This window comes from Podarcis raffonei, chromosome 17, assembly GCF_027172205.1.
Source record: "Podarcis raffonei isolate rPodRaf1 chromosome 17, rPodRaf1.pri, whole genome shotgun sequence".
NCBI classification, from domain to species: domain Eukaryota; kingdom Metazoa; phylum Chordata; class Lepidosauria; order Squamata; family Lacertidae; genus Podarcis; species Podarcis raffonei.
In genome coordinates, this window is record NC_070618.1 from 37,962,891 (window position 1) to 37,987,491 (window position 24,601).

Sequence of the window (24,601 nt, forward strand, 5' to 3'; positions counted from 1 at the left end):
AATGCCTTCTGCTCTGTTTTTTGCAAAAACAGAGATTTAGTCAATGCAGGTTGCAGGGCTGGTATAGCTCTGAGCCCCCTCCCCCGGAAGAGCCCCCTCCCCTCTGGCTAAGGCCTTATGTGTCAGCAGCCGCTGGGCCTGAGTTGCTGCACACCATGCAAAGTGTTGCTACGTCAGGCACTCTGGAGCACTGTGGGAAAGTTAACACAGTGGGTGGTTTGCCAGACTCTGATGCTGCCAGTTAAGTTCAAGGGCCAAGCATGGTAGGCCACACGACTGCAGGCCAGTGCAAGATGTTTCACGAAGGGAGAGCCGAGGGTTCATTTCCCCTAAGCAACCATGCATCTTCTTTGCTTTCTTAGGAAGATGAGGTGTGCTTGGAAGCAGCAGGATTGGGAAAGGGAGGCAAGCGGGGAGAGGAGGAAATACCCGTGCAAAAGGGCAGAGGGGAGAGAACCTAGTACATGAGGCAAACCCTGATGCCCCACCATCAAAGCCAATGGATGAAATATTTAAAACAAATAACTGCGTGATGGCTGTAGCTAAATGTGCATTTAAAGGACATGGGAGCACACATCATTAATAGCTTGCTGGTCTGTTATTTCACATGGAAAACACAACTGGCAGTGAGTCTTCTAACAATAACAACAACAACAACAACAACAACAGTAACAACAACAGCAGCAATCACCTTCATGACTAATTAAAAGGCGGCTCAGTTTTTAAGAATAGACACATCTGTGCAGACTAACACTGGCATAAGTGAAATAGGGGACAACCAGCAATCCTAGTTCCTTTGCCACACACTCCCTCTCTCCATCGCATCACACACATGGCAAGAGGCAAGACCCAAATTGCTGCACTCCTCCTAATGTGGATATATGCTGTGCAGTTGAACTAATGCAGCTACACTGGCTGAGGCCTTGTTGTCTGTATACAAAAACATCTCTTTCTCTACCTCCACCTCCACACTGCTTTAGAAAACGAGGGGAAATGACCCCAGGAGAATTCCTGCTATTTCAAGGAGAACAGGTCCTAAAGGATAGCTGTATGGAAATCAAGTCTCAGCAAGTTCCCATAGAAAGTGCCCTAAGCAAATGGCACAGGGCCTTCAGCTGGCCTTCACGGGGAAGACCAGTCCCTCAAAATTAAGGGACTAAAGTATTAGAAGCCACGAGGACAAAGCCTCAGGAAGGGCTTTATGTTCTACAGAGTTGCGCAAGAGGGGCCCAAGACAGCCCAGGACCGTGGCTTTCAAGGCTTCCCACCTCAGGGGACTCCATATTGGCTTATCTGCCGAGGACCCAATTTGTGTCTGGGACCCCTGCAGTGTGAGAGGCATCTTAGGCCACACACTCCGTTTGTAAGGGCATGAGGCAGACCTAAACTGTTGCCCCAGAAAAATGAACAAACCCCACATTCTGAAACAGTTGTAGAAGGTCAGTCAAAGATGTCGTGGTGAGGTTTTTTGACCGCTTGCCTTGCATAACTTACCCATCTTCTCACTGGGAAGCTCTCTGTAAGTTCTGAGGAACAGCAAGGTTTCAGAGAAAACTGCTGAAAATTACTGATCTAGAGCAACGTGGATTTCCTAACTTGCTCCCTTGGCTGCCATGTCACCCACATGGTGTCCAGGTAAGGAGGCTTCCTCAAGAGGAGCTCAGGGGGTAAAGGCTGAAGGGGAGGGGGTTTTGGTGCTGCCCTATGCAACCAGCTTCTACAGCCCAGTTGTGGCGAAAAGGAGGCCACCAGGGAGAAAGGTGCAAGAGCTACATTCATGGCTTGGATTCGTATCAAATGTTGTGCGGCTGTTTTGTGTGGAGAAAGGCGGAGACCGGTCCCGCTGAACCTTCCAGGCCTCTGAGGTGTGGCTGATGCTGGAAGCTCGCTTCAAAACATCCACAGATGCAGAGGGCAGAGAATGGCAGTGGGGCAACAAAACCCACGCTTTGGCGTTACTATCTTGGGATATTCAGGCACTGTGTGTGTGTGAGGTGTGTGTGTGAGAGAGAGAGAGAGAGAAAAAACTTCAGAGTCACTTGTCAGGACGGGGTGACCCATTCCCTCCCTCCAGTCCTAGAACGAGGCAGGCTAAGTGAGAGAAGGTGGCGAAGGGCACAGTCAACAGGTGCCAGAAATAAGCGATGCCCCAGCAGAGAAAACATGACTCTTCCTTCAGCAGCCAGGGCAACAGCCGGCCTTCTTCTGCAGCTCCCAGGAGGAAAGGAAAGCAGCCGGGATCTTCTTACTGCGCACTCAGCCGAGTGGGCCGGGGCAGGAATGGTGAGGGGATGCTTCAGGGTGCCTGGCTCTCTCGGATGTGTCCCTCTGGAGAGGCCGTATCTTCACCCAAGATTTGGCAAAGTTCACTGAGACGCTGCTGCATTTCGGGGACTCCGGCCAGCTGCTGCTGCAGGCGCTGCTTCTCCTCTCGCAGGGAGAGACGGGCTGCGGGGTCCAGCTTCTCAAAACGCCAGCCCCCCTCCCCGTCAAACTGCAGGAGGTGGGTGTGGTACTTCCTGAAAGGGAAGAGGGAAGGGCTGCTTGAGATGCTGGTCTGTGCTACGCTTTGCTCCGGGCCTCCCAGCAATCTCTCCACACCCCACACCCCCGTGCGCTTGGCCTGCAGCTCTCGCTGCTGCCCCTCATTCCTCGGAGTCCAGCGAGTGCCCTCTGCGTGGGTGGGGTTGGCATCCCTGCCTGCTCCTGGGGAGGGATCTTTCCGCTGAGCTGTCTCTGGGGGAGTCAGGAACAAAGCGGCTCTCAGTCTCCAGGGATGAGACTCTGATGCCCCCCTCCGCCCACACGGCTTCCTGCTGGGGACGTGACTCCCTGCTTGGGAGACAGCCAGGGACTGGAGGGGCGGTGGAAACAGGGAGAGATGCGGGGAGGATAGGAAGTCTTCTGGGGGCAGGAAAGGACAAGGTGGGCAGGCCCAGGCGCAGCCAGACTCTATGCAAAAACAGTCTCCTGTCCCTTTCATAATGTGTGCAGAAAGGAAGATTTTAGCAGGTGCATCCTCTGCTGTCATAAAGCTTCGGTTTATTAAAGACACAGGACTTTTGGAGTCGGTGGGTTATTCTAGGTCCTCCTCCAAAACCCCTCTTTCCCTGTCCGGGTCGAGCAAAGGGGCACCAGACAGGTGATCCGCTCTATGGCAGCCTCTACTGGTCACAGAGGAAATGACAGGGCCTGCCTCCAGGCTCACTAATGACACAACCCTTTCCTACCCTGTCTGGGTGGCAGTGCCAAGTGTGAACCAGAGGAGGAAGGGGGTTCATGCAGTGGCAACTGAGGTTTGGGGGTATGATGAAAGCTGGGATGGGGAGATACTGACTCTGATACTGGGGGGTCTGGCAGGTGGGGTGATCTGGCATTCCAGCTTCTTGGGGAGAAAGGGGGGGGGGATATAAAAGCATGCACAATCACAGGGATGGGTAGAAGCAGAGTAAATGGATGTAGAAGTGTGGACAGACTCCTGGAGGCATTATAAGCCTGCCAGTCCACTTCTCATCTAATGCTCAGATGGTTCCCCATCCTCCTTCTCCAATTCCCTGTCCCCTGTATGAGAAAGAGAGACAGAGAATAAGGGGTGGCCCACAGGACTCCTGCCTGGTAAATCAGGTATGTGGAGAAACTGCTCCATTTGTGGCAGAGGTGTACCACCATGGAGACTGAGGGCCTGAGGAGGCACACTGCTGCAGGGATCTCCCCAGCCTTCCCTGCTCTCTCAAAAGCCCCACTCATGGGCCAGTGTGTGGCACAGCTGACTCCACAAACAGCTGATGGGCAAGAAGGGAGAAAACATGTGTCCAAATGACTCCAACTAACTAGCCTGGAAGTCCTGGTCTTGTAGACAGGAAGCTCCCTGAGCAGGACAGGAGAGTGATCCAAGAGCACCCAGTACTGTAGAATCATTAAAGGGAAGCGGGAAGACCACTAACTCGGAGGGAAGACCATTGGGAGCCCCATGGAAGAGTGAGATAGATGTATATAAAGTCCTTGGATCAAGGGGCTCCAAAGGAAGAAAGGCCAAAAGAAACATACCAGGCAGAAGACTGTAGGTAGAGCACAAAACATACCAGAGTGAAGGTCGGTGGGTGATCGAGAGCAATGCTATCCCAGCATCCTTTGCAGCTTGAAAGATCTTGCCTTCTACATCAATGCTGACGGCACTGGTGCATTCATCCAGGAGAGCGTACTTTGGCCTAGGGAGGAAGAGCAGCAGCCCAAATGAGAGACCCCAAAGTGGCTCTTTGGCTAAGCCAGTCTGTACACGGCCGCACCTACACTGCAGTCCTCCACCTTCCCCTCCGCACCCCCCTCCACAATTCCTGATCCAATCTGTGCCTCTTCCACCTTTCAGCTGTGATCCTGGCAGTATTTCCCAACATCATCCTTTTGGCCTGCCCCTGGTGTGACTTTCGCTGGTCTCAGCTTTGGTTCTGCTGCCTTTCTACTGACGGAAGGACACACTGCATTCCCATCCTCAGCTGGCAGCAGGATGAGCAAAAATGCAAGAGGGACTGCGAGAAAAGGGGTCGCGGGACTACAAACCCCATCTTCCCTGATCGTTGGCCATGCTGGCTAGGACTGATTGAAGTTGTAGTACACAAGGTCTGGAAAGCACAACACTGTGGCTAGTCCTCTGCTAGAGGGATTATGGTTGATTCCAGACAAACTGCCTCATTTCTTTGCACAAAGTTTGTGGGAAGGTTATGCAATATCTGCTGCTTAAATAGCACTCACCCCGATTTATTTGCCAAGAGGTTATACAAACATTGCGTCAAGCGATTCTTCTCTCCTGCTTCCCAGTGCTTTTTCCTGTCACTTTCCTTACTGAAACCCCCCCTTTTTTTAAAGAAGTAGGTTTGTTGCACAAGACTGCCAAAGCCACTTTAATTACTCTATGTGAATTTGCTGGAATGCAGCTGAATCCCATGCACAGAATAGCAGCAGCGGCCAATAATCAGGCCTCTCACTGCACTTGTAGGCACTAACCTGTGGTAGAACATGCGGGCCATCCCCATGCGCTGCTTCTCGCCACCAGACAGCACATCCTTCCAGTCGCTGACTGCTTCCCAGCCTGGCCCCGCCCATGGATGGAAAGGTAAGAGATTTCATTGGTCAATGCAGATGGTGCAGCAGACCCTCCCATTCGCCCTGCTTGCCCATTCACTTTCTGCTCCACACAGCCAGAGGCAAAGGAAGCAGAAATGACAATTTCCCTCCCCATTTGTCTCCCATGAATTAAAGGTTTGTGTTCTCTCTCTCTCTCTCTCTCTCTCTCTCTCTCTCTCTCTCTCTCTCTCTCTCTCATGCTCATCCCACCTCTCCTGGTTGCACCCACCTCCCTCACGCTGCACAATGTAGTTCAAGTTGACAATGCCCAGGATCCGCTCCAAGTCAGTGTCCGTCTTCCCTTTCCGTGCCATGTCCTCTGCAGTGTCTGGGTAGATCACTTGGTCTCGCAGGGTTCCCACGGACATGTATGGCCTACCATGAGATACCAAGCAGACAAGTCATAACATTCCTTGGTGTGCAAATATATTAATATGACAACTACAACAATTTATATCCCACCATTCCTCCCAAGGAAGCCAGGACGGCAAACACGCAAATGCTAAAACAACGTGGAAGATGGAGCAAGCTTGTTTTCTCCTGCTCTGGAGGGTAGGACTCAAACCAATGGCTTCAAGTTACAAGAAAGGAGATTCAAACTAAACATCAGAAAAAACTTTCTGAAGGCAAGAGCTATTCCACATTGGAAGGCTCTCCTTCGGGAGGTTGTGGACTCTTCCTTGGAGGTTTAGAGCAGAGGCTGGATGGTCATCTGTCATGGATGCTTCAGCTGAGATTCCTGAATTGCAGGGGGTTGGACTAGATGACCCTTGAGATCCCTTCCAACTCTACACAATTCTATGATTCTATTTCCTAATTTTAACACATTCAGCCCCATGAAGAGCAACCAGGAGTCTTAGGTTCTCTCTTTTTTGTTCCATTGTATCACCCGCCTTTCCCTTCCCTGCAGACATCTGAATACTGGTCCTTTGTACCTCTGTGGAATGTAGAACATACGATGTGGGGGTGGCTTGTAGAGGATGCCTTCATATGTCGGCCAGAGTCCCCCCAGGATCCGGAACAGTGAGCTCTTCCCGCAGCCATTTGGGCCAGTGATAAGCAGGTGCATGCCCTCGTCCACCTGCAAGAAGACATCAGAGAGCAGTGTGTCTGATTATTGTTATTGTTTTATTATTTATCACCCACCTTTTTTCCTGACAGGGACTCAAGGTGCCTTACAGATAAAAAAGAACAGCTAAAAACATAGAGAGGTAAAAATCACTGAAAAACAATTAAACATTAACAGAATTAAAACTATATGTATATATGTGTATTTTTTAAAAATACAATCACATCAAAACAAAAACAGCACTGGGAACAGCAGTCAGTTCCCCAAAACTCACTGGAACAAGAACGTCTTCACCTACAGCAGAAAGACAGCAGGGAAGCAGCCAGTCTTGCTTCTCTAGGGAAGGAGTTCCAAAGTTGCCTGGGAGCAGCCACTGAGAAGGCCCTCCCTGCACCCCCTCCAAGTGTGCCTGTGTGGGTGGCAAGACCAAGAGAAGGGCCTCCCCAGAAGATCTCAGAGCCCAGGCAGGTTTGTAGGAAGGAATACACTAGCTTGGACCTATAAAGCAGCTCAGGACCGCAATAGCTCAAGGACCACCCCTCCTCATATGAACTGAATTGAACCCTGTGATCATGATGGGAGGCCCTTCTTCGTGTGCCTCCTCCATGAGAGGTCTGGAAGGCGGCAACATGAGAAGAGGCCTTTTCTGTGGTGGCTCCCGGTTTGTGGAATGCTCTCCTCAGGGAGGCTCGTCTGGCACCATCATTATAAATCTTTAAGTGCTAGGCAAAAACTTTTCTTTATAGCCAGGCCTTTGGCCTTTCACTATCTGTGGCCTTTTAGAAGTGGGTGGGATGCTTTTAATGCACTGTTCCCCCCCCCCCAGTTTTAATGTATCTATGTTTTTGTTGTTGTTAGTTTGGTTGGTTGGCTGTAAGTCACTTTTGGTTGCCTTGGACCTGTAAAGGCCAGACTCCCCTGCCCCATCTCTCCTCGGCCTTTGGAGGATAGATTCATCTCCCCTGCCTTGGGAACCTGGCCCCACTCCCACCCCAAATGGCCCAGAACGTAAGAAATCTGTGATCTGCCAGCCGCTTTAGGCCACCTGCCAAGTGACATTACCCCTATGGTGCCCTGACAACTATCTCTGAGCCACGTCAGGCTCTCTCTCTCTCGCCCCACTCCTGTACTCTGGCTGATTTTCCAGCTCTTTCTATGCTCTTGCAAAATATAATAAAGAGAAGGCAGTGATCAAGGTCTTATCACCCCCCCCCCAACGCCACACCCCCTGCTCCTCCTACCTGACCTTGCAAAGTCAGCAGCACTGGCAGGGACTCTCTGTCCCACCCACCCCCTTCCCTCAACTTTGCTGCTTCATATCTCCTACCGACAAAAAAGCTTGCAATCTCAGCCCAGCCTTCTCTCCATCTTTCTTTTAACAACCCTGCTGAATCTGAAGAAGGTTCTTTCAGGCCTTCAGCATTAGAAACCTCTCAATGTTAGAACTCTGCCCTAGGTTATATCTTTCAAGCAACAATACAGAACAGAATTCCAAGCAATAATATACAACAGGCTTAGCAACCAGTAGCAAAAATGGAAATGGGGTCTGCTCTGCTCCCGTGCCTTCATGAGCAAGTTGATCTGCAGAAATCTGCAAACTTCTCATGGCATTGGAATACAGGGATCCATGTTATCACATGCAAATTCCTGGATATCAGGCAACTGTTAAAGGCACAGCCAACTCAGCCAGAGTCTCCCGGCTCCTGCTCCCCGCTTTCAAACTTTGTTTTTTACTACTTACCCGAATATTGAGGCTGGTGACCACGACGTCTCCAGTGGGGGTGATGATGGGGATGTTTTCACAGACAATTCCATTGTCAACATCAACCACACGTCCTGTAAGCAAAATGGGGTGGGGTGGGATGGGATGGGATGTGGGGGGAAGGAAGGAAGAGACTGGATATCAAATCCACAATGAAAGAGAGTGTTCCAACCCTTGCAAGAGTGAACACAGGCTCAGCCAGAAGGGGGCAGCACATCCTCTCACAATCCTCCTCCTGTCTCCTCTCTTCCTCAAGCCCAAATTTAGACTTTGCCTGGGAATGGAGAAAGAATGCAAGGGGGGGGGCCTGTATCTGCTAAATGTTGTCCATCTCAGTCCTCAGGATGGTTTGCGACAGGCCCCTCTCTGACACTGGATCTGCAGGGAATGGCTATGGCTCACTGGTTAGATTAAGGCAGTCTGCACATGCTCATGTGCACTCCTCCATTTGGTATTAACATGCACATGACTTTATGTTATATGTTTCTGGGAACAAAGCATGGCTTTCAGAAGAGGCTCCAGGACCCAAAGCCCTGCTGGTGTAATCCAGTCAGGCCAGGGAGAATAATGGGATGGAAAGGAGGGCTGCTGTACTATTGCAAACCAAATGGGAGGCATAACTTTGACAGGTGCCACTTCATACAAAGTGGGGAACACTGTACCTGCCAAAACTCCTCCTCAGCCTTCAAGGCACAGGAGACAAATAGTTATCCTTCCACTGTGGTCATGTTATCTGACCCAACTGGAAGTCACCTTGCGGTCAGGTCAGAGGAGGTTCAGCTGGTATTTGTTTATGAGATCAAGCCAGGATAACAGGTGAGGAAGTGTATTAGGATGAGCCATTAGCTGGTAGGGTTGCCAGAGCTGTCCCATCTTAGAGGATCCAGTGATAACCAATGGACATGCAAACAGCCCTGATGGATCAGACCAAAGGTCTGTCTAGTCCACCATCCCATTTCCCCAGTGACCAGCCAGATGCCGCTGAGAGGCCCACAAAGAGGACATGAGGGAAATGGCCTACTCTCAGCAACTGGCATGGAGAGAGACGCTGACCCTGGAGGTCACATACAGGCATCATGCCTTGCAGCCAGCAGCAGCCTAATCCTCCCTTATCCACCTTTAAAGAAGGTGGCTGTCCACACATCCTGAGCAAGTGAATTTCACTGCTTATTGCTTGGGGAAGAAGCACTTCTGTCCTGAATGTCCCGTCATCACAGGATGACTCCAAGTTCTAGAGTTGCGATGAAGGGAGGAAAATGTGTCTTTCTCCATGTCATGCAGCATTTTGTGAACCTTAGTCATGTCCTACCTTATTCACTTTTTTCCCTGAACTGAAAATCCCCCAGAGCTGTAACGTTTCCTCCTGGGCAAGTTGCTCCACCCACTGATCACTCTGGATGCCCTTTTCTGCACGTTTTCCCGAACTAACAATGCCATTGAGGCAACAGTTTTGCAGTGCAGGAGTGGGGAGTCTTTTTGGCCCAGTGGGCTAAGATCTTTATTTCCTCAACCCCATGAGCCAGCTTTGACAGGTGTGTGGGACCACACATCTGCCAATCATCAGATGCAAGATGGGTGGAGGAGTCTGTAGGACCCAGCAGGACTGACGTCTCCATTCTCCAGCTGAAGAGTGGAGGGTTCAACACTGCTCTCTGCAGGGGGCTCCTTTGCCAGCATATCCCACCCCCCATGACTAACAGAAACAGGACCTATTGTGCAATGTTGTCAATAGATTATGCAAAACATATCAGAGAAATATACTTAATTTGCATAATTTATCCAGGGCCTTGAATTTAAGCTCAATTTAAGCAGGTTGTGGTTTTTTTAAATGAACAGAATACCCACAGCCCTAGCCTTGTCAACTTGCAAATTTCAACTCTGTAAGTCACTTGAGCCATTTCTTTTGATAGAAAGACAAGATAAAAATCTAACAAACACGTACAAAACAGAATTACCAGCACAGACTCTGGCCTAGAACTGTACATTTTAATAATAGCCAGGGAAGCTGTTGTCAACAGAGAGCAAGGAGCAGGTACAATGCCTGCTCCCATGATGTGATGGGCTGCAGGATGAAGAGATGGAGAGAGAGGTGTAAAATGTGAGGGCAAAGACAAGAGGAGGTGAACTTGCTTTGGGGCAGATGGAGATGATGCTGGAGAAAGAGAAGGGTTTGGTGGAAGAGAGAGAACAAGAAGAGAAGCAGGACACCAAAAAAAGAAGTAAGAGCGGACACAGAGCAGCAGAGAAACAAAACTTACAGGCACAGACTCTGGATTCACAGACTGCCCACTCCCCAACTAGAGATGGGCAACTGACACAGCCATCAACTCATCAAAAGTAGTTTGGGGTTGTGTTTCCTTTGTCTTTTCATTTATCCATGCTTTATAGGTTAGTTGTCCATAGCATAAAGCAGGTGTGGGGAACCCTTGGTCCTCCAGATGTTGCTGAGCTAACCCTGCCAGCTGAGGCAGATGGCAGTGGCATGGGGGGCAAAGGTTCCCCATACCTTGGACCTGGAACAAAATGTTGCAGTGCAGTGCTCCCTATTCAGGATTCCCACCACTCCATCTTTCCATTTTTACCTCCCAAGAGACAGTCAGCGTTAGGCGCCCATTGAGCATGCTCAGTGTTTTTGCATGTCTTTCTTTAAAGGTTCTTTTGTAGTTCAAATGGCAGTGTTCCCCCGAGTCTGTTAATGCCTCCCTCTTGTGCACGGGTGATACTATATTGGCTACATAAGGACTGGCACTCCGAGAATTGAAATCAGTATTTGTTTGTACAGGATGTTGCTCAAGCATCTATTCTGCTATAGAGCAATTACCAATCTGCCTCTCCTTGGCAGTTACTAAGGGCTATGTGCATAACTCAGGAAAGGAGGGGAAAGAAAGTAGATGCACAGTCAAGCAGGCAGGAGACAATTCTGACTTGCTGGCAGAAAGGTCTAGTTCTCACCGAGGTGGTAAAACATGCATCCGGAATGTACCACTTTAGATTGTTGGTGCAAGAGCTCCCTTGAAAAGTCCTCTCCATATGAAACATGTTTTTTAAACCTCCACACAACCCTCCCCCCCTTGTTATCTGGGGGAAGCCCTCCTCCTGACATGCTGCCTTTCTTTATTTTGGACTGTACAAAAAAAAGTAACTAAAATAAAGCACTCGCAAGTAACTCCCCTGCAAGTTGTAGTAAGAAAAAGCAGGAACACAGCTGAGAGAACCCCTGGCAAGGTGGCTCCTACGTGGTTTGTTTTGTAATGAAGTGCCTTCAGTCACGGGAACCCCTACCTGCAATTCGAAGTGCTATAGCCCAGGCCCAGGTTTACCAGCTCACTGAGAACTAGATCTGACAGAAGCTATGCAGCTGTCTCTGGGTTCCTGTACCCTGATACCTATGCATGTTTACTTGGCCGAAAGTCCCATTGGGTTTTATGGGACTTCTGAGTAATTGTAAATAAGATAACCATCTTGGTTTGATCCTTGCCACCACGTGAACATCATCTCTTGATCTAGCAGGATGCATCTTGCAGTTACCAGGCCAGCAGCAGTGCAGGTGTGCCATGTCAGCCCAATACAGTCTGGAGCTCAAGGCCTTACCTTGGATTTTGAGCGGCCCTTCTACCCGTACACCATGCTTCATCACTCTCCCAGCATGAGCCTGACCCTCCTCAAGTTCTCCAGGGCGCCGGAAGTTGCAGGCTTTCACCTCTTCAAACACTTGGAACATCTCATGTACGCGAGCAGTGTACCCGGCCAGCTCAGTCACCTGAAGCAGCAAATAACATACCTTAGCCCAGAAGGGAAACACGAAGCTTTTAGGGCTGGAGTTGGGATGTTCTTGGTAATAGCCAACATTAGTCTCACTGAGACTAATGTTGGCATCACCTTGCCAACAAAGGTCCGTATAGTTAAAGCTATGGTTTTCCCAGTAGTGATGTATGGAAGTGAGAGCTGGACCACAAAGAAGGCTGATCACCGAAGAATTGATGCTTTTGAATTATGGTGCTGGAGGAGACTCTTGAGAGTCCCATGGACTGCAAGAAGATCAAAACTATCAATTCTTAAGGAAATCAGCACTGAGTGCTCACAGGAAGGACAGATCCTGAAGCAGGGGCCCCAATACTTTGGCCACCTCATGAGAAGAGAAGACTCCCTGGAAAAGACCCTGATGTTGGGAAAGATGGAGGGCACAAGGAGAAGGGGATGACAGAGGACGAGATGATTGGATAGTGTTCTCGAAGCTACCAGCATGAGTTTGACCAAACTGCGGGAGGCAGTGGAAGACAGGAGTCTGGTCTAGGGGGTCACGAAGAGTCGGACACGACTAAACGACTAAACAACAACATCAACTCTCAGTGAGACTGTTGTTGTTTAGTCATCTACTCACTGAGAGTAGATCCCATTAAGTCCACTGATATCCATTAACTCATAGAGTAAACCCATTGATGTCAATGAGTGTTACCCAGAGTATCCAGCATTGGGAAATCACTCCAAGCATACAGGTAAAAACAACAACCCCACAACAATCACTAATATTACAGACCTCCTGGCTTCGCTCCAGACTCCTGAAACCAGCTCAGTCTGTCAAGTTTTAATATGCCTAATTACTCAGAATTCCCATATAGCTCAAGGCTCCTTTTTCCCAAGCACACACAGAACTGCATCCCACTAATGAGTAGAGAGAGCTGCCACATAGCAGGTCAGACTCTTGGTCTCATATATGTAGCCCATTATTGTTGGGCTTGCAGCTCTGCAAGAGTCTTAAATCTCAGCCTTTCCCATCATCTGATCCTTTTAACTGGCAATGCCAGGAATTGAACCTGAAACCTTCCGGATGCAAGGCATCTGATTGACCACTGAGCCAAGGTCCTTTCCCAAAGTTGCAGGAGGTTGCTTCAGCAACCTTCCCAGAAGAAAACGTTTCCAAAGGCAGAGTTCCCTAGGAAGTTCCTGTGAGTAACCACTGGCAGTTTCTCTCTACCTGGGGCACATAGTTGGCATTGTTAGGAGGAAGCCATTAGATGGCAGGGCGGTGTGTGTGTGTGTGTGTGTGTGTGTGTGTGCGCGCGTGCGAGACGAAACACATTTACCGTATTTTTTGCTCTATAAGACTCATTTTTTCCCTCCTAAAAAGTAAGGGGAAATGTGTGTTCGTCTTATGGAGCGAATGCAGGCTGCACAACTATCCCAGAAGCCAGAACAAGAAGAGGGATCGCTGCTTTCGCTGCGCAGCAATCCCTCTTGCTGTTCTGGTTTCTGAGATTCAGAATATTTTTTTTCTTGTTTTCCTCCTCCAAAAACTAGGTGCGTCTTGTGGTCTGGTGCGTCTTATAGAGCGAAAAATACGGTAAATAAGTTTCAAATCTCTTTAACTGAGGGTCCCAGATGTCTAACCTGGAGTTTCATTGGCCCATTTCAATCAAAGCTTATGCATACACTATACCTTTAAAGCACATTCTTTCTCTCAAAAAATTCTGGGCACTCTAGTCTGTTAAGGGTTGCTGGGAAATGTAACTCTGTGAGGGATAAACTACAGTGCCCAGGATTTTTGGGAGGAGAATAAGTTCCTAATGTTCTTTAAAGGTATAGTGTGTAAAGAACCAGAGTTTCAATCAGGTTTAAAGACCAGTCATGTGGAGATTCCCTTAGAGTGTGTGATGAAATAAAGGAAATACAGTATGTTCTGGTCCAGGAAAGGGCAGATTTGTGGAATATACATTGCATTTCCCTAGAACCAACAAGCTCCACCAATTGGAGCCTGGTTTGGAATACATGTGCTAAGAATTAAAGAACATGGTGCCTTTGAGCAGCTACTGAACCCAGGGAATTGTGTTGAGTTATCAGAACTGAACTGAGTTCACAGTTCTTCCATGTAAAAAATCTACTCCTTGTTTCTTCATTTTAGAAGTCTGGTTGGGAAGCAAGATATGTCATTTTGTTGCTGCAATTATTAAACAATTGGGAGTCACAAATCCCTGCACAAATACCGCACTAGTTCCAGATCCACCTTATGCTATTCTAGACCAGGGGTCAGCAAACTTTTTTAGGAGGGGACCAGTTCACTGCCCCTCAGACCTAGAGGTGGGCCAGACTGCACACGCACATACACGCATGTGACAGAGGGGGTATTCTCTCTCTCCCCCAGCCCCAAACCTCCCCTTGCTTTCCTACCTCCTCCTCCGCTCTGCCTGCGGTTGGGAGCCACCGCTGGCGCTGCCTCTCCTTTCCGGGCCAGCTTTCCCGGGTGCCAGGTGGCAGGGCCAGCAGGCACGCCAAGCTTCAGCCAAAGCCCCGTGATGCACCCGTCACAATGCCCACAGCGCGGCCATGGACGGAGAGGCGGGTGGCGAGGCTTTGGATGGCTGGCATCAATCAAAGCACAGCTCCCGTCCTCCGCAGGGCAGGGAGAAGCCAGGAGGAGGCACCACCATTGTGTGTTGGGGGGGGGGGAGGAAATGGCGCACGAAAAAATTGCAAAAAAAGTCGCAGTCCAAACGATCACACTGATCCAAGTGGTGATTCCAGGATTGTCCGCAGGCCGGATCCAGAGGGCAATTGGGCCTGATCCAGATCCTATACATAAGTCTCACCAAGTTCAAAGGGAATTAAGTTTGCCGACCCATGTTCTAGACAGATCCTATACATAAGTCTCACCAAGTTCAAAGGGAATTATTCCCAAGAGTGTGCAAAGTGTGTCCCAAGAGTGTGCAAAGAGTGTCCCAGGAGGGCAAAATTAGATGTCTGCTTTGAACCATTTGGTCTGTTACAGATCAAAACCAATCCCACGAAGTATTAGAGCACTGCACTAGGTCAAAGATCATGCATGTGGTGTGTTTTAAACTGTTTTTGTTTTGTTTTGTTTTGTTAGTTTCATGTGTTAGTGTTATGTAGTGTTTTTGTATTGTATTGTATGGTTCTTTTTTCTTTTTGTATTGTTCTTTTTTTTGTAGTGTTTAAATTGTTGGATAAGTAATAAATATTATTTTTTAAAAAAAACAAAAACAAAGATCATGCATGTGGATGTTGGAAAACATGATCGTGTAAGGCAGAATCTAGGAGGCTGATGTGCAACTGGGAACTGATGCCAGGACATTGTGCTCCCAGGTCTTCCAACCTTCTGGGTTTGGGCTGTGCCTTGCAGAGTTGTGCAATTTTAGGATTTCCCCTCAGAGGTAAACAGAAACGACGTGGCTTATTCCCTTCCTTCAATTGATAATCAAACCAACCCAGTTCCTTCTGGGTCAACCCAAGCAGCCAAGCTGCATCCGTACCTCTTTGTAAGAAGAGATGACTCTCTCTGTCGCATCAGCTGCTGCATTCAGTAGACTCCGTGCTGTGGTGAAGGCTTCGGTTCTCAGGCTCACCAGCTCATTCTCCTCCATGTCCAGTGCAGCTTGCTTCACTGCCTCAGGGTCTGGCATAGGAGGGGAAACCGACATGGTCAGCAGAAACTCCAAGGACAACATCTCTACCCTCCATTTTCTAGCTCCACAGCTGTTTTTAGGACCCGAGTTTGTCTGGAAATCACATGCTCTCACCTGGAATCCTTTCCCTCTGGCCAGGAACACTTGCCTACTGATTACTTCCTGCATGAACGAAAACATAAGCAGGGGACTCTGAAACTCCCTCCTGCCAGCATCACTGGCATTGGTGAAACCTCTCCCGTAGGCATTTGAGGCATTTGCTTCAAGGCACAGGAAAAGGCTCTTTAATTCTCTCTTGCACCCTTGTGGTTAGCAAAGACGTTCTAACAGAGTTCTTCCCTTAAATATTTCCTTTGTTTGCCAGATTTATTTATTTGGAATGCTTATTACCTGCCCTTCACCATATGTCCCAGGGCAAGGTGCATTCCAAAATCAATAAAACAAATTAGAGCAGCACATTAAGCTAAAACTCCAACCATACTTGAAAACCATAGCATTAGCTTAACAATGGCAAAACAGCTGCAGCAACACAGCATGGGGAAAATGGTTATTCCATCCTTAACCTCCACCTCCAAAGGCCTGCAAACAGGTATGTCTGCTGGAGGGTATGCAATGTTGGGGCCAGACACATGTTGGAGGGGAAGATGTTGCAACACCTCTCTTGTTCTGCCACCCCTTGAATTTTGCAGGGCAGTGGTGCTGCATACAGGGCCTAATGTCAGGAACATATGGTGACAGAGCGAGCCTTCCCTGTTGTAGATGTGGGTGCTGGAGGAAGGAGTAGCTTAAATAGCCATTGGTCTGTCTCTTGGCTAACATGGGAGAAAGCAGCTAAGACAATATCTAGGTAGCAGAGGGGCCCTTGGTAGCAGATGCTACAGCTGCAACCAGATTAGGAAATCCCTGAACAGCCTGTACTGGATCACTGGACCTTCAGTTCCTACTCTAACTGGGCAGGTCCCAGAGACTAAGCTAACAAAGATCCTCTTGAGACTTCAAGGAGGAGGAGGAGGAGGAGGCGAGGGCAGGGACAGCTCAGACACCCACAGCGAAAACAACAAAGAAGGCAACAAATCTTCCTGGGATGATCAGCCTTTCGGTTTCTGTAATACCTTTACATTTAATCATCAAATATCTGTATAATTAGATTTAAACTCAGGAAGAGGAACCTGATCACCTACTGCTGATCCTGATGGGTCATTTCACCAGAACTTTGAGCAACAGGAGAGAAAAATACCTTCCAGAAAGAAAATTGTTGCATAAGGCAGCAGGGCTCTAGCCTAGGTTTAGGCCTAGACATTATAAGATTATCAGTCTGACAACACCCTTCATGTCATTCTAGGTATCATTACTCAAGAAGATATATGGAACAGGTGAGCTGCCGACCTGCCCAGCAAGTTATCATTGACGAAATCAGGATCACACACACAGGGTGAATTAATAATAATAATTTACTTATATCCCACCCTCCCCAGCCGAAGCCGGGCTCAGGGCAGCTAACAACAATAAAATAATACAACATTCTAAAATCTTCTAAACATTCTAAATACTCCATCCCATGTAAAGTTTCACTGTGAGCTGTCTGTATAATCTGCTACCACTCCTCTCACTTCCACCATAAGTGGAGCTCTTGCAATTAACACAAGGACACCTGTTGCCTATAAAACTAAGGAGGAAAAACAGGGTCTCCTCTTCACATCTCCCCAGCTGCAGCCGTTTTTCAAAACCAACATCTGTGTTCAGTGCCATAGCTAGTGATTTTCATGCGCAGTGAAGGTTTCCAGTTCTGTACACACAAAAACAACTGACCTCAGGGAGAGTGAAGAATGGTTGTGGGCCTTTAAAAGCAAAGACCAAGGGACTAGGAATGCAAGTATCTTCCAAAGAGGTGCAAAACAGCAAGCAAAGGGTGCAGCTCTAAACTAAAGCAGTGGATGTGCAGGGCTTAACCCTTTCCTTACCTGCTACTTTCAACCTTCAATCACCTTGTTATCATCTCCTGCCCCAGTTCAATCTAAGATTCTGCACATTCATTTACTGTGTTATTCAGGAAAACAGCTTAAATTTTCTTCCCCTACCCTAAGCTTCTTCTCTAAATCACACAGTCTTCCTGTCACTTTGAAGCTGTTTTGAATGTCCTGACCCCAGACTCTGCCAAATCTGTAATTCAACCCAAAGATTACAGCCACTTCCACATCTTCACTGCTCAGACAATCTGTTCCTGCAAGGGGGGTCGGGACTGGAAAGATGTGGCTGAGACAGGGGCTGCCATGTCACATCTATCCTGTTTTCTTCCCTCTCTGCAATTTTGTGGTTATATGTACTTCACTGTGGCAAAAGTGGCAAGCAGAGGGCCAAGGAGAATCTGCAGCAATGCCTAGTCTGATGCCCTGCCTAAGCCTCTTAAGCAAGCTGGTATTGGGCACTTCATCTGGCATCTTGAAAGCATTCTCAAGTATCGCCTGCCAACAAACAATTATTTACTTTATTACTATATCAATAAGTGACACCCAACATGCTCCCGTCACCCTGTTGTTCCATTCTAATTACAAAAACTGCCTCCACTCACCTGTCTCAGAATAGCCCGTGGCGGTGATGATTGGCACAGCTACCATGACCAGCCCGGCGGCACTCCACACGTACTTCATGAGGAACTGCTCCAACATGACATACCAGAGCCTTTCTAGGAGCAGCACATTGATCTGGGAGGCCAGCTCACGATAAGAGTGCCGCAGAAGGGACAACTCCACCTGGAGGGGAGGCCAGGAGACATTATGACATTCGGCAGGGTGATGAGATGTTTACTATTTATCATTTGTATACAGGTGTATCCCCTATGAGGTTCCCAGGTCTCCCATCCAGACTGCGACCAGACTGCGACCTGCTTAGCTTCAGTCAGGCAGCTGAAATCCCACGCCCTTAGACTTGGCCTTAATGCAGCTGCTGAGATGGAGGGCATCTCCATGTGGCTCTAATTTCAGAAGCACTGCTGCTTTACTTCCAATGTTTGGAGTTTAATTAAGAACCAAAGAAGAATCTTGCTGGATCAGGCCAATGGCCACCTAGTCCTGCATCCTCACAGTGGCCAGCCAGACGCCTGCAGGCTGGCATGAGCACAAGAGAACCTGAAATTCCCAGCAACTGGTATTCAGAAGCAGTACTGCCTCCTATTGTGGAGGCACCGCAGAGCCTGATCGCTAGTAGCCATGGATAGCCCTCTCCTCCATGAATTTGTTTAACCCTCTTTGAAAGCCATCTACATTGGTGGCCAGCACTGCTTCCTGTGGAAGCAAGTACTATAGTTTAACTAAGAGCTCTGTGAATGAATAATTTCTTTTATCTGTTCTGAATCTTCTGACATTCAGCTTCATTAGATGTCCATGACCTCTTGTCATCTAGGCAGCCCAGGACCCCCAGACATACTGCCCAGGCTTGTGCCGGCCCAGGGAGGTCACTTTGGTGGTGCTAACATACTGGTTTGATTTCACCCCCAGAGGCACACTCCATTGTCTCAAGACAGACGGAGGTTCACAACAGCTCCACTTTTCTCATGATATACATAATTTTATAAACTTCTATCATACCACCTCTTAAAAAGGGACGTGGGTGGCACTGTGGGTTAAACCACAGAGCCTAGGACTTGCCGATCAGAAGGTCGGGGGTTCGAACCCCCGTGACAGGGTGAGCTCCCGTTGCTCGGTCCCTGCTCCTGCCAACCTAGCAGTTCGAAATCACGTCAAAGTACAAGTAGATAAATAGGTACCACTCCGGCAGGAAGGTAAACGGTGTTTCCATGCACTGCTCTGGTTCACAAGAAGCGGCTTAGTCATGCTGGCCGCATGACCCGGAAGCTGTATGCCGGCTCCCTCGGCCTATAGAGGGAGATGAGCGCTGCAACCCCAGAGTCATCCACGACTGGACCTAATGGTCAGGGGTCCCTTTACCTTTACCACCTCTTAGTCACCTTTAAAAAAGTTAAAGGGACCCCTGACCATTAGGTCCAGTCGTGGACAACTCTGGGGTTGCAGCGCTCATCTCCCTCTATAGGCTGAGGGAGCCGGCGTTTGTCCACAGACAGCTTCCGGGTCATGCGGCCAGCATGACTAAGCCACTTCTGGCAAACCAGAGCAGCGCTCGGAAACGCCGTTTACCTTTCCGCAGGAGCGGTACCTATTTATCTACTTGCACTTGACGTGCTTTCGAACTGCTAGAAACTAAAAAGTTTCAAATGCTGCAAACTTTCTTTGTACGCTCCCTGGAGGCCAGAGGTAGCATTCCCTCTTTGTTAGAGAATCTGCTTCATCTGTGCACATGTGCTGAAAAGGTTCAATGGTTCAAAAGCAGCCACTCCTACCAGGTTCAGTGCTTTTAGCAGCAGACTGACCTGCATAAATAAGGCAGGTGATGCTTTGCTCATTCCTTTATCTCCATGTCAGGAAAAGTTTCCTTCTTTACTGACCACCAGCCAGCTCTTAAAAGGCACTCGAGCAATTTCCACAAGAAAGAGGCAGAACGACAGTTTGGTTCATTACATGTACGGTATGTCTTTTTTCAGAACTACAGAATTAAGGGACGACTGACATATGTGAATGAACCATTGCAATTCTCTGCTGTCATAGACAGAACTCTTAGAGATTTTAACTCTAAGATTTTAACCAGCCCTGTTTCTTGTGTCCTTAACAGCAGCTAGGGCAGCAGTCTCCACCCCCATGACAAGAGAAGCCTCATCTACATATATTTGCCCAATCAAGGTGCTGTTAAAGACACAGCAACAAGGACAAAAAGAAAAAAAAGTTGGGTCACTGGTAATTGTCAAGTGAGAAGTACTCAAGTGATGTACCTGAATATGTGAACTGGCCCTAAGATTGTCCCTCCCTTTCTGAAAGGGAGGAGAAAAGAGGTGTAAAGTAACCCCAAGGATAAAAAGTAGGGGGAATATTTCTAAAATTCAGTTGTTCTAATAGCACAATCCTATGCCTATTTACTCAGAAGTAAGCTCCAGTGGTTGCAATGGGGCTTGCTTCCCAGTAAGTGCAGCTTCCACTATCTGTGTGCCCACAGAAATAAGAAAAGTACTATAGCAACACACACCCTGAACTTTGGGTTACAAATTGAAAAGCCACATTTTGAATAAGGATTCCCAGTTCCAAAACCAGACTTTACTAGCACTTCACTGGTGCTAAATGGTTTGTCAGGGTTTTCATCACATAGATGCAGGGATGCAGCAATACAATACAGTGGTACCTCGGGTTACATACGCTTCAGGTTACATTTGCTTCAGGTTACAGACTCCGCTAACCCAGAAATAGTACCTCGGGTTAAGAACTTTGCTTCAGGATGGGAACAGAAATCGTGTTCTGGCGGTGCGACGGCAGCAGGAGGCCCCATTAGCTAAAGTGGTGCTTCAGGTTAAGAACAGTTTCAGGTTAAGAACGGACCTCCAGAACGAATTAAGTACTTAATCCGAGGTACCACTGTATTTGCATTCATAGAGTAACAGCCAATGGCCAGGGGGGCTATCGCTCTGGGCACAAAATTCTGAAGGGGTGCAACCAGGCGCCTCCATGCAGCCACCAGCTTCCGCAGGGATCCCTATCCTGGCAAAGGCAGCAAAGCAGCCTGCCAGGGGGTTGCGCCACTGCCACCCAGGCACACCCTGGAAGGCCCCGTCCCAGGCTCCCCATCCTTGCCTGCCTGCCTGCCTGCCACCCTGGGATTCTGGACCCTGGAGCCCAAACTGGCCTTGCCACCATGTCCCTGGCAGAGGCTGGCAACTGAAGAGGCCGCGTTCCTGAGGCCATGCCACCCTTCATTCTCCAGGCCATGCCATGCCAAGGCCTCACTGAATGGCTGCCCGGCCAGTGCTTGCTCATTCCTCGCTCAGTGTGCCAAGCTCCCTGGACGGGAGCAAGAGCAGCCCAGGTCCACAGTGAGTGGATGCAGATGGAGCGAGGGTGACCCCAGGGAAGCCCGACCCAGCGCTCCTCTCTGCAGGCATTGAGGGGTTTTGCCCACCAAGGGTCATGTCAGCCAGCGCCTGCACAGGAGGCGGCACAACACAGCCCCGCTTGGTTCCAGGCGCCAGCAACCCAATGGCCAATGGCAGCTTTTAATTAACTACTGGAAGGTCAGGGTGTGGTGCTAATACCTAGTCTTCTCCTTAGTTCTCTGCAATTGAAATTGGGAAAATGCTCTGTCCCTTCAACTCTGTGGTACAAGCCATGTTAGCCTCACAACAGCAATTCGCCTGGTGTTAAATCTACAAAAGTGCTAGTTCAGCCGCACTGGGACAGGGAGCCTGGATTGCACCAAACCAAATCTACCTGTGATTCCCAAATTATGGAATGCTCTCCCCAGGAAGGTTTGCCTTGCACCTCCATTATACACCTTTAGGTGCCACGCAAAAACATTCCCCTTCAACCAAGCCTTTCGCTGATTGACATCTGATGCTCTTTTAAATGTGTTGTGGGAGGGGGGATTATTGGCTTGTTCTTATTTTTACTATGTATCTTTTGTTTTGGTTTTTATCTTGTAATTCTATTAGATCTGCAGATCTAGGGCAATATACAAATTTAATAAATAATGGTAATAATAATTAATAACACCCTGAAAAAATACAGGAGGTGCAAAGGGGTATGAGATAATCCTGCACCAATACCACAACTTTAATAGGGAGGGCAAAGTTAATGAGGCAGGGAGATCAGCATTTCCTGTTCTCCACTTACTAAAGCCATTGAGGAGACAACTAACAGATCTTGTCTCAAAGAGATGGGGATGGGGTGGCTACTGTATTTGAGCCACAGTCCTGCTATTCTGACAATGGCTTTCATATGGGAGTAGTATTTTTGTCCTATGCTGTGTACCCCACCCTTCCAATCTGCAGTGCAGGACTGGTGGGAGGCCATCTTATGCTGAAGAGCCACAGGTAGGTAGACTAGTGGAGGAGGGGGCAGCTGGAGGCACAGCACAAATGCATCCAATAGCCCTAAGAAAACCCTGAACATTCAGAGATAATTGTCTTAAACATCACAAGTGGTGACACAATTCAAATGTCATCATGACTAATAGTGGTCATACTCCTTTTTCCTAAAGGGCAACTGCTGCTATAAACTTTTTGTCTGAGGTGTGTGCATGTGTGCACAAATCTGCATGGTTCTAACAAATGTTTAAGCACAAAGGCTGGCCCCATTGCTGTATTTCTGTGTGCGAATGTGACCTACAATTACCCTTAATTTGGGAAGGATGCCAAAGGTAGGAGAGTTTTCGGCCTTGGAATGTTCCTGACACAGCTGGGCTGGAATGGAGAGGGGTGACTACAGTGGACATGTGATAAAAATGACAATTAACTTCAGTCACCATCACCCTCAATATAAGAGCATTTCCCCCCCCCGCCCCCCACCCTCACAATGATTCAGAAAACAGGAAGAGCCCAGATCCCCTGATTCCCAGCTCTCATCTGTTACTGTTATATGTTATCTGATCCATTGCTTTTCCAAATCTGGGGATCAGAAATGGTGTCTGATAAACACACTGCAACTGCCGTCCAATCGCCTCCGCTAGGCAGTGCAGGAATCCTTAAGTGCCACACTTGGAAACGCCTGGGGCTGTTTTGATGGTTGAGGCAGAAGTCAAGCATGAGCAATAGAAACCAAGAAAGGTTTCTATGGAAATTTAGACTGGTGGAGGATTACTGAACATGGACAGATTTGAAGCTGGATAAATTCAGGTCAGGGCCTCAGCCTTGCCCTCGGACAAATTCAAGGAAGAAGACTACAAAGAAAAGGAAGTAAACAAGGGTGCTGGTTTCAGCTCTAGCTTGTCTCTCTATAAAGCCAACTTCACTTCCACCGGCCCAGGGCCTGGCAGGGTCAGCTGCCTCCGTTTCGGAGCTCAGGGGAAGAAGAGAAAGTGGAAAGACATATAACAAAAGAGGGTGGGGATAAACTACCCTTCTCTATTTCTCCAGTTCTACTACACTATAATTCCCTGTCCGGAAACCCAGGAGTCCTGGCTTCCAGTAATCCTCCTATCAGCTGATCCCTGCTTTCCTCCCAAAGAACCATGGCACGTTGCCCACTTGCTTTACCTTATGGCCCCCATAGAAAGCAATCTCTTCTGAGTTGGCGACTACCCGGGAATGCATGTAGCGCAGCTCCCCTTTCCGACGTGCCTCTTCAGCCACCAGCTGGCCAAACTTTGGCGAACAGGCACGCAGCACCTTAGCAGTGATGCAGACCACCAGGCCGGCAATGACCGAGGGCCAGGCTGTGTCAGCTCCTTTCGATCTGGCCGAGCTGAGCAGGGTATAGGAAGTGACAATCACATCAAGCACTGGCTTGGTCAGGTTTGAGTAGAGGTGAGCCACGGAGTTGGCGAAGGCCACCAGATCTTCCGTGAGAGACTGGTCCGGGTTGCGCAGGCGTCCGTCCATGTTGCTGACGCGGTAGTAGGTCTGGCCCTCAAAGTAGAGCCGATAGGCATGGTCCGCTAAACGTCCGCGGAAGGCCAGGCTCAGCTGCCCTTCTAGGTATCGAATGGCACTGTTGACAAATGTGGCAGGCAGGGCAATGAGCAGCCACTGAAGAAGCTGCCACGTAAAGTCATGCGGGTTCTTGCGGACGATGCAGCGGGCCAAGCGCCCGTCCAGCTGGGCCACGTAGACCGAGAGGAAGGTGCGGCTGGCTAGGGCGGCCGAGTGCAAGGCCAGGAGCCCCGTTTCACGGCACAGTGGCCCAGGGAACAGCAACCTCAGCAGGCGCAGCAGGCGGAAGAAAAACACCCTGTTCACCCCAGGGGGAGATGCTGCCACCTCATCGGCTGCTCCCCACTTGGAGGCTGGCTCTTCAGCACTCTGGTGCCCTGCTGAGTTGGCATTCACTTGGAGGTCAGACGAAGCCCACTGTCGCCGCAGGACTGGGTACAACTTCTTGGCTCCATACGCCGCCACCAGGAGTGCCACCGCCGCTCTTTTTGCCGTGACCCCCTGGGCCAACCTGGCTGCCACTTTGGCTGTGGCAACTGGCATGGTGTCCCTTAGGGTGGGGTGGGGGGCACTGCCCCTTGTTCCTGGCTTCCTCTCTGCCCCCCCACCACTCCTTCTTCTCCTCCTCCTCCAGCTCGGGTGCTCTGCTCTCTGCCTGGCTGTGGCAGGGCTGGCTGTTCAGCCAGAGTCCGCTCTCACCCCACAATGCCCAGCCCTCAGCCTGACTAGGTGGGAGGGGACTGAGCCAT

At 49.1% G+C, this 24,601-nt stretch overlaps 1 protein-coding gene across 1 annotated transcript; it reads right to left on the minus strand.

The window, feature by feature from the left end:
- Nucleotides 1-533: 533 nt before the first annotated feature.
- Nucleotides 534-24,601, minus strand: ABCD1 (ATP binding cassette subfamily D member 1). Its single transcript, XM_053370597.1, has 10 exons — nucleotides 23,457-24,601; nucleotides 17,940-18,120; nucleotides 15,218-15,360; nucleotides 11,544-11,712; nucleotides 7,932-8,026; nucleotides 6,057-6,202; nucleotides 5,351-5,496; nucleotides 5,002-5,086; nucleotides 4,083-4,208; nucleotides 534-2,519 (listed from the first exon to the last, which is right to left on the minus strand). Exons 1-10 carry the CDS (start codon nucleotides 24,393-24,395, stop codon nucleotides 2,297-2,299), a joined length of 2,253 nt encoding a protein of 750 aa, XP_053226572.1. The 5' UTR covers nucleotides 24,396-24,601; the 3' UTR covers nucleotides 534-2,296.

Excerpts from the sequence above, each read along its gene's own strand:
- ABCD1 (XM_053370597.1), bottom strand. The coding sequence starts at position 24,395 with ATGCCAGTTGCCACAGCCAAAGTGGCAGCCAGGTTGGCCCAGGGGGTC. Across the intron at positions 8,027-11,543 it reads AGGGCCGCTCAAAATCCAAG|GACGTGTGGTTGATGTTGAC; the intron begins GTAAGGCCTTGA and ends TTTTGCTTACAG. Across the intron at positions 5,497-6,056 it reads ATGTTCTACATTCCACAGAG|GCCATACATGTCCGTGGGAA; the intron begins GTACAAAGGACC and ends ATCTCATGGTAG.